The sequence below is a fragment of the Papilio machaon genome, chromosome Z, assembly GCF_912999745.1.
Source record: "Papilio machaon chromosome Z, ilPapMach1.1, whole genome shotgun sequence".
Classification (NCBI taxonomy): Eukaryota; Metazoa; Arthropoda; class Insecta; order Lepidoptera; family Papilionidae; genus Papilio; species Papilio machaon.
In genome coordinates, this window is record NC_060016.1 from 18,693 (window position 1) to 28,158 (window position 9,466).

Here is a 9,466-nt window from a genome sequence, read left to right on the forward strand (position 1 = left end):
GGAGGTTCCTGTTTGGGGAGAAGTAGACTCCTATGAGTACTACTTCTCCCCAGTTCACCGCCACGTAGCCCGCTCCTCGCTCCCTGAGGGAGAGGGGTTGCGGGCTCGAAGGCGGCGCCACAATGGCGACTAATCCCTCTGTGTCCCCGAACCAACTGGGTTGGGGGGGGACAAAGTAGGGTTCAGCCACGACCGCAACAGCAATTCTCCACTCTGCCAGGCACTGCATGAGCAAGTCCTGTGCCCTGGCAGAGTGGTTGGTGTTCGTCTGTAGTAGGTCGAAATGCAGGTGTCTTGGCATTAAGAAACCTGCATTTCTTCCTCTTCAGCCATACGGCTGCCGTGCGGTTGGGGCTGAGTGCGAGGCACTCTGCTCGACGCCGGGGCTTTGCCCTTCACCGACGGGGGGGTGCACTTGGCACCCCCCATCACGTGTGAGTGTGGGCGCCCCGTCGTTGCACACACGGTGCATTTGCAGGGGGCCTCGCACTCTGCCGACTTGTGCCCTTCACTGCCGCAGCGGAAGCAGAGACGCCCGTTCTCTGTTTCCGCTGGGCAAAGAGCGCGAGTGTGGCCCAGCATCATGCATTTATAGCATCTCAATGGCTGGGCCTCCACTGCTTTGACGGTGGCCATCGTCCATCCGATGGCCACTCGTCCCGCCTTCACGACTGCCTTAGCGGCGGTCGCTGGGCACTTGACCAGGGCGGAGCCTCCGCCCCAGAAACTCGGCCTGATGTTCCCTACTTTCATCAAGCTGGGGGAACACCCGCCAACCGATGCCAGTTGGGCAGCCACTTCCTCAGTGGTCACCGTGTCATCTAGACCGGTGATCCTGAGGACGGCCATTTTGGTTGGGCGGGTGATGTCCGCCCAGCTCCCTACTGCCTCCACCAGGGCGGCGGCGAGACGGTCCGCGGTTTCCTCGGGGGTGGTCCCCCCAACCTCCATCAGTTTGGAGCCGGTCATGCTCGTTCGGATCTTGACCGACTCCAAACCGAATTCCCTCAGGGATATCGAGGACCTGGCCTTTGCCAGGACCTCGGTGTACTTCGCGTCAGTCGTGGCCCCTTCCGCATTGGTCATGGTGGCCCCTTTCTTGAGGGTCACCACTATGGCCGCGGTTTTTGGGGCCACGATTTTAACGGCCTTTGGTGGGGCCGGGGCGATCTGCCGGGTTGTTCCGGCTGAGGGGGGGGAATAAGCAGCGACAGCGGCATTTCCCCTCTTCTTCCGCCGGACAACCTCGGACCAGGAGTTGCCCACAGTCTCCGTCTGGGCTTCCCCCTCTCCACTTGTTCCAGCGGTTGGGGGGGGAGGGGTCGCGTCTGCCTGTCCTGCCCCCTGTTTTCCCTTGGAGGGAGGAGGAGGCGGGGGGGCAGTCGGCCGCTTTGCGGCGCCCTTCTTCGGCGCCTTCTTTACCGCCCTGGGTGTGGGCGCCTGGGGTGGCTGGGCCTCCCCATCCACCTCCATGGCGCCTTCCACGAGCCCCGATCGGGACTTGTGACGGGGCGGCGGCGGCTGCCGTTGGTCGGCACGCAGAGGGGGCCTCATGACGGGCTCCGGAGGAAGGCGCATCTCCAGGTCTTGTAGGCGGGCATTGATCATCCCGCCTACCGACTGCAGGAGTTGCCCCTTCATTTCCTCCATGGCGTATCTTAGCACCTCCTCAAAGTTGGGCTGCTGTGGCCCTGTGGCCTCTTTCGGGGCTGCAGCGGACTTCCGCTGCGACTCCACGTACGCCTGCTTGAAGGCACGCAGCTCGTTGCGGACAATATCCAGCTCCCTTGAAAGGCGAGCATTGTCCGCGCGGAGCCTGCGCTGCTCTTCATCTGGCGTTATATCGCGGAGGCCCTCAACCGCTTCAACAACGCATTTAGTGGCCCGGTTAATCTGGCCCCACACGGTACCCTTTAGGTGGCTACTCTTCTTTATTTCCTCCTTTATTTTTTCCACGCTTTTGAGAGCCTCCTCGGCGAGGGCCTCGACCGTGCCCCTGGATAGGGCGCCAGGGGTCCCATCGTCGGAGGCTTTTGCAGAGGCCACTACGGGGCTCGTCTTCCTACCGCTTGGACGGTAGGTTGGGTCGGGGTCCTCCCCCTCACTATCCCCCCCATCAGCCAGGTAGTCTTTTGCCTCCTTGAGGAAGCTGTACACCCCTACCGGGCGCCTAACGCGGCCCCTCGTCGAAGAGGAGGCCACTTTATGCGCCACGGCCGGGGCGTCCTCATCCGCGGATGTAGCGGCCAACGGCCGTTTATGGGTCGTTCCCGTTCGGAACTTTAATGTCAAGGCCGCTGACCGCGGCTTACCTCCCTTATTTTTCCTTGCAGCGTCCTCGGTGCACGCGGCGCCCGCGGCTCCCAGTCGGCGCCCGGAGGCGCCCTCGTCCTCTGAGCACGTGTAGTCCGACATGGAGGTGTCCTCCCCCATGTCGTAAGCCGCTTTGTTTCGGTCGCTCATAGCGATTGTAGACTTTTCATAAGTAAAGTTCTACAAACACTAAGATACGCACTTAAACACTAAAAACTAAACTATTATGGTCTCTGTCCACCCTAAAAACTATATCGGTCGGCTTGTCTCACTGAGACGCATCTCCCGATATATAACACGTCGAAATCGGGGCACTTTTTGGAATTTGTCGTAAAAGTGCCACGCCCAAAACGACCGTTACAACACTTAAACACTAAAAACTTAACTAATTTGGTCTCTATCCACACTAAAAACTATATCGGTCGATTTGTCTCACTGAGACGCATCTCCCGATATATCACACGTCGAAATCGAAGCACTTTTTAGTCTTTGACGAAAAGTGCCACGCCCGAAATAACCGTTAAAACACTAAAACACTAAAAACTTAACTAATTTGGTCTCTGCCCAAAACACTAAAACACTAAAAACTTAACTAATTTGGTCTCTGCCCACTATGTATTATATATCACTAGATGCGTCTCGCCGAGGCGCATCTCCCGATGTATAACACACGTAAATCACTTCACTTTTTACCACATTTATCGAATTTTAAATGCGGAGCGACACGGAAGCGATGCACACGGTACGGCAACCGGCGCGCGACTCAACCTAACCTAACCTAACCTAACCTAACCTAACCTAACCTAACCTAACCTAACCTAACCTAACCTAACCTAACCTAACCTAACCTAACCTAACCTTTTTTTTTTTTTTTTTGTCAGAGGGGAAATGCAGTTACGCACCCCTGCGCCGGGCCAATATGTGCAGTGGCGCAGGGAGTGTGGGACTCGCCTAAAGTCGTTCGGCCATACCCACTAAAACCCCTCGGGCCCGCCTCATCGCATTTATCCTAACCTGTGCCAGCGTTTGCCATAACCGGGCTTTGGATATGCGCATATTATTATTCCTAATATTATTAATACTAATACTATGTGTGCTCCTTAATAGTTATTAATAAAAATACTATGTATACTCCTTAATAATAGTTAATATATACACGTTCATCTATATTTACAATTATAACTATCTATGTATCTATAATTATATCTATATTTATATCTATGTATATATATGTACACTTATTTACAAAAGGTCTGCGTCTATGGCCGGCGCAAATAGGTGCGCCGGCGACGGCCTGTTCGTCTTCTCCGGAGAGGGGCGGATTCCGGATCGGTCTCTCGCTCCCTTTCGGCATTCTCCTTAATGGTCATCACCCGCTCCACAAAGTTTTGGAATGCTCTCCACGCATCCTCGTTTTGGAGAATCTTGTTGAGCACCCCTGCGAGTGATGACGAGTCAAGTCCGGTGATAATGGCTATGGGTCGCCTCTCGGCTTCCCATGCCGGGCATTCAAAGATTGTGTGTGAGACGGTGTCAGTCAATTCTGGGCAGTGGTGACACCTAGGTGTTAATTCTCTACCGGCTATTTGGTGCAGGTATTTGCCGAAACAGCCGTGGCCGGTCAGCACCTGAACTAGCCGGTAGGAAAGGTGCCCCCACCGCCTGTTCAGCCAGTCCTGGAGTTTTGGTCGGATCGCTTCCAGTGTCCACGACCCGGCCCTAGATGTTTCCAACTCCTCTTGCCATCTTTCCATCACCCTATTCTGGGCGTCTATTCTCCAGGTTTTCATTTCTTCAGGGGTAGGTTCTTCACCCTCTGCTCGTCTCCTTGCTCTACGCCAATAGACGTCCGCCAGTGCGGCCGCGTCAAGATGCCATGGTGAGAGACCCGCTATGACGCACCCGGCATCATAAGACACCGTACGGTACGCCCTCGCGACCCTGATCGCCACGGTGCGTTGAGATCGCCTGAGCATCACCTTGTTTTGTGCACATAGATCGTTGGCCCAAACCGGACAACCGTATAGGGCTTTCGATCTAAGTACGCCTGCGAATAGGCGACGACGCTTCGAACTTGGGCCACCCACATTTGGTAAGATGCGACTTAGAGCCGCCGCTGTGGCGTCGAGTTTTGGGGCTAGAGCCGCAAAATGCGGCTTAAAACTCCACCTCGAGTCGAGTGTTAGACCCAGGTACTTCAGTGTACTTCGGATTGGGATTGAAGTACCTCCAACTATGATTTCCAGCCCGGACTGGGGCGTTCTCCCGGAGCTTTGAAAGCAAATCGCCTCCGATTTTTCAAGGGCGACTCTCAAGCCTAAACGGCGGATCTTCGTCGATACTTGTGAGGCACCGGCTGTAGCCCGCAGTTTTGCTTCTCTGAAGTCTGACCCGGTAGCTACGACAAGTGTGTCGTCCGCGTAGCAAATGAGTTGCACCCCGCGGACTAACGCTCCCCGCAGTACCGAGTTGTATCCGATATTCCACAGGAGCGGTCCTAAGACCGACCCCTGTGGAACTCCACACGTTATGTCGTGTCTTTCCCAGCTGTCCTGAGTGGGGTAAAAGATCTTTCTGTCCCGTAAGTAGCAGCTGATGATTCGACGTAGGTACAGAGGGACCTGATGGTGTACGAGTCCCTCCATTATACTGTCCCAGGGCAGGGTGTTGAAAGCGTTTGCAATGTCGAGCGACACTGCTATCGCCACCCCGCCCCGAGATGTCGCCTCTTCACAAATCCTTCTTAGTTTAGAAATCGCATCTATGGTGGATCTGCGACTCCTGAACCCAAATTGGGTATCTGCCAAGTCTGGCCCCGCTGAGGAGAGATGTTCATTGACGCGACCGGCAATTATCCTCTCGAACAATTTGCCGGCCTCGTCAAGCAGCACTATTGGCCGGTAGGCCGACGGGGAGTCCTCCGGTTTCCCGGGTTTCCTCAGCAGGACCAATCTTCCAGTTTTCCAGGTCGTCGGGAAATCTCCTTCTTCTAGACACTTAGTGAGCAGTGTCGCGAGCTGTTCGTCAAGTCCGTTTTGAAGTGCTAGTGCAAGCACCCTCCCATGTATACCGTCTGGACCTGGGGCGGTGCGCTTGCACTGCATTTTAGTCTTGGCCAAGTTTATCTCCGCCTCGGTTACCTCCGGGACAGAACCGGCCGGTATCGAGGCGGAGAAGTCATATTCGGTGCTTCGGGCGCTGAGAGGGAAGAGCGCCGACACAATAGATGTAAGTAGTGCCGGGTCTAGAGTTGAAGTAAGGGGGGGAGCCCAGGGGCGCAGCTTACTCATAACGAGTTTATACGGCCGGCCCCATGGGTCTGACTCTAGACTGCTCAAGAACTCCTCCCAGGCCTGGTCTTTGGAAATGGCGATCTCACACCGCAGGGCCTTTTTGGCTTCTTGATATGCGGTGTAGAGATGCCGTTCCTGAGACTCCTCCCATCCAGGACGTCTTCTACGGTATCGAGTGTACCGGCGGCGGGCAGCCACGCAGGCAGAGCGCAACTGTGAAAGGCTATCCGACCACCAGTACACTCGATTACGTCGCCGCGGCGACGGTTGGACTTTTGTCATCGCGCAGTCCGATATGTGCTCGAGTACCTCGCCTAGCCATTGTATACCGTCGTCGACACATTTATTCTCCATTCTGTAGGACCACGTCCCCACTATGGCGGCGAGTTCCACTGTCTCTCGGTCTAGAGATCTTAACGACCACATCTGTCCGATCTCCTGGGGAATGGCGATGCTCCGACTGGTCGGGGGCGTTGACGAGGGGAGAATATCGAACCGGATGTAGCGGTGGTCCGATAACGTCTCCACCTCAGTCAACACTTCCCAGCCCTGCACGCGGCATGCCAGGGCGGGACTCGCAAGGGTGACATCTACGACAGACCCGCCCCGCATGCGCACGCAGGTGTGCACGGAGCCCGTATTAAGTGGCGCCAGGTCATGTTGCGCCATCCATGACAAAAGTATCTCGCCGCGACTGTCTGAGACCGAGGATCCCCAGGCCCTTGACTTGGCGTTTAGGTCCCCGGCCACTACAACCCCGAGCGGTCTTCCCCACTGGACGAGCGAACTGACCTCTTCCAAGTATTCTTCAAAGTCTGCCAACGGACGATTTGGAGAGAAGTATACGCCAATTAAAGCCATGCCGGCGACTTTGACACCGACACATCCTCTTCCTCTTTTGGAGGAAACAATTGGGGGGTTGCCGCCTGTGTATATCGCGACAAGATGTTCTAAGTCTCCCACCCAATTGTTTCTATCCGGGACCAGATACGGTTCGGATGTCACTGCTAGGTCTATCGACCACTGTGCCAAGCTCTGTATGAACAGATCCTGAGCTCGGGCACAGTGGTTGAGGTTCGCTTGAAGGATTCGAAGGGCCATATTAATTTTGCACGGCTTCCGCTATCTCCATTTCTTCCCCGCTCGGTGGGGGCGCGCTACGTGCTACTTCCGCTAGCGCTCTCTTGGGGACCGTTTTTCTGGGCGCCGAGCAATTTAAACTCCCCAGCCGGTGTTTGGCATCCTTGCCCGCCGCCGTGCACAGGATGCAGTTCGGTTGCGACGGGCAGGATGCGGCCTTGTGGCCTTCTTGTCCACATTTATAGCAGAGCCGGCTGCGGTCCTCCGCGTCGCAGCGACTCGCTGTATGTCCTTGCTGCATGCATCGGTAGCAGCGTAGCTCCCTTGGTCTGCCAATCGTGACCTTGGCAGCTACCCAGCCCACTAAGAAGCGGCCAGTCACTAGCTTCTTTGCTGTTGTGACAGGGACCTGTGCCCAGATGTCGAAAAGACCAGATCTGTTCTGGCGGAGTTGACCAGCTCGGACCTGGTCTGCCGGGCATGCCCCTTTTTTCATTATGGCCTCTTTGATTTCTTCCGGCGTGGTAGAGTCGTCCAGACCTTCAATCTTAACGTCGACCATTTTTTCGGGCCTGGAGACCTTAATGTCGTCACTTTGGTAAATTTCCTGGAGCTTCTGCGCCAGGATATCTGCCTTCGGGGCGCTGGTGGCGCCGGGGATGCGGATGATAGTAGCCCCGGTAACCGCCCGACGGAATTGCACCGCTTCCACGCCTATCGCCTCTTTTAGGTCGAGCTTCGATTTCGCCTCTCTCAGAACACTACTATATGTCAGCCCCTTTTTGATTGCCGCCTCGGTAAGTGTCACGACGACGGCAGAGCTCCGAGGCACTTTCAGCCTTTGCGGCCGCGATGCAGGCGGAGATGTAGAAGCCTGTGTGGGAGCCGCTTTCGACTTGTGCCTTTGCGCTTTTCCATTTCTCCCTACGGTTACCCAATTTTCCTCGAGCGCGTCCGGGTTAAGAGGACGGCGAGGAGGGGCATTTGATGGTGCTACGGGGGCGACAGAGGAGGACTTAAGGTTCTCGCCAGTCGACGGCCGAGTTTTCTTCTTCTTTTTGGCTCCTTTTTTGGAGCCTTTTTTGCTCTTCTTGGGCACGGTAGGCGGCTGGCGCGTGAGCCCACTGGGACCGGGCTGTGCTGGCACCGGGGGCGCCTTCGTCCCAGCTGTTTTTTGAGTACCCGAAGATGGTGCGGGTTTGGGCTTCGCGGTCGCAGTCGCATATGTGCGGTCTTCCTTGTTTTTATCCGACGCCAATGGTGGTCGCATATTCCTTTCAGGGAGCAACCTATCCTCTAGGGAAGCCAGGCGGGCGTTGAGCATACCGCCCACCTGGACCATTACCGCCCGACATATGTCCTCTAGGGAGGACTCTGCTTGTGGTTGTGGTGGGGGCCGGACAGGGACGGCCTCCATTGTCGTGTCCATGAGGGCATTGGCGGAACCCTGTTTCCGCACCCTCTCCATCTCCTGGCGCATCTCATTCAGCTCCTTGCGGAGGCTGGCCATATCAGCTTGCAGGCGGGCGTTATCTGCCTGCAAGGCGCGTGTTTCATCCGATATCGTCCTCTGCGCAAGGCCAGCAACGTCTTCCTTAATGGCACTGACCGCGTCTTGCAGTGCGCGCACGAAGGTCCCTTTTAAGTTGGACGACTTCTTCGCTACCTTCTCAACCACGTCTAGGCTGGACCCAATCCGTTTGAGGACGGTGGTCGCCGTGTCTTCTTCGTTTGCCATTGGCGCGGCAGTAGATGGGCCTGCCGCGACTATGGCCGAGCGGGTCTTGCGGGCCTCCAAAACCGAGTCGAGGAGCTCCGCCTCGGCTCGTGCCCTCATCTCCGCTTCTGTCGCTCTTCGTAAAGATTCTTTGGCGGCCGCCAGCCCGACGTATTCGCCGGTAGTTGGCGGACGGCCGCGTCCCCTTCTTTTGTGTACCCCTTTGGCGGGGGTGTCTGTGGAGCTGCCGCTCAACTCCTTATCTCTGGGCCTCTTCTGGCCGCGGCCCTCACTCCAGAATCTTCCGGCACCTTCCTGGTCTAGGGACTCCATGGAAGCAAAGCGGCTGGAAGCGCTTGCCATGGAGCCCCTGCTGTCTGTTGAATCTGAATCAGACAGCCTCCTCACTCTATCTCTCTCCTTCTCCTTCTCCTCTCTACTTCCTCCATTTGACCCTAACCTTCTCTCCTCCTTCACACGGCGAATGGCCCCCCCGTATACAATGGGGCCGATGGGCCGGCTGTCCGACCCACCAAGGGATTCCCCGCGAACGGGACCCTCCCGGGTAGTTTTTTCTTTATTCGTCGCGCTCATTTTTGTTTTTTCCCCTTAAAAGCCCCCCCCGGTGTTGCCGCCCTCGCCGCTGGTCTCCCACCAACGATTCATCCCTTCGCCGGGCGGCGATGCTTGGGATTAGGGTGATTTTTTATAGAGGTTTTCTTCCTCGCAGCCCCGCGCTCAGTGCGCGGAGCCCCCGTTCCCGCTCCGTGCGGGTTTACGGTTTGCCCGACGGTGGCCGAAGCCAGCCGCCGCGCGGGGCGTTTCCGCCCAGAAAGGGGTAATTTTTTAGAGAGGTTTTCTTCCTCGCAGCCCCACGCTCAGTGCGCAGGGCCCCCGGTCCGCTCAATGCGGATTACGGTTTACTTGGCGTCCACCGATCATGAAGACCAGTGGGCGACCAAGTGTGGTGTTGCCACCAGGGTAATTTTTTATAGAGGTTTTCTTCCTCGCGGCCCCACGCTCAATGCGCAGAGCCCCCGTTTCCGCTGAGTGCGGACTTGCG

General features: G+C 56.5%; 2 protein-coding genes across 2 annotated transcripts; both read right to left on the reverse strand.

Moving 5' to 3' along the window:
* Positions 1-300: 300 nt before the first annotated feature.
* Positions 301-2,433, reverse strand: LOC123723449. The gene has a single exon (XM_045686080.1). The coding sequence runs from the start codon at positions 2,431-2,433 to the stop codon at positions 301-303; it is 2,133 nt and encodes a 710-aa protein (XP_045542036.1).
* A 4,275-nt stretch (positions 2,434-6,708) lies between these two features.
* Positions 6,709-8,997, reverse strand: LOC123723450. Its single transcript, XM_045686081.1, has one exon. The coding sequence runs from the start codon at positions 8,995-8,997 to the stop codon at positions 6,709-6,711; it is 2,289 nt and encodes a 762-aa protein (XP_045542037.1).
* Between the last annotated feature and the right edge of the window lie 469 nt (positions 8,998-9,466).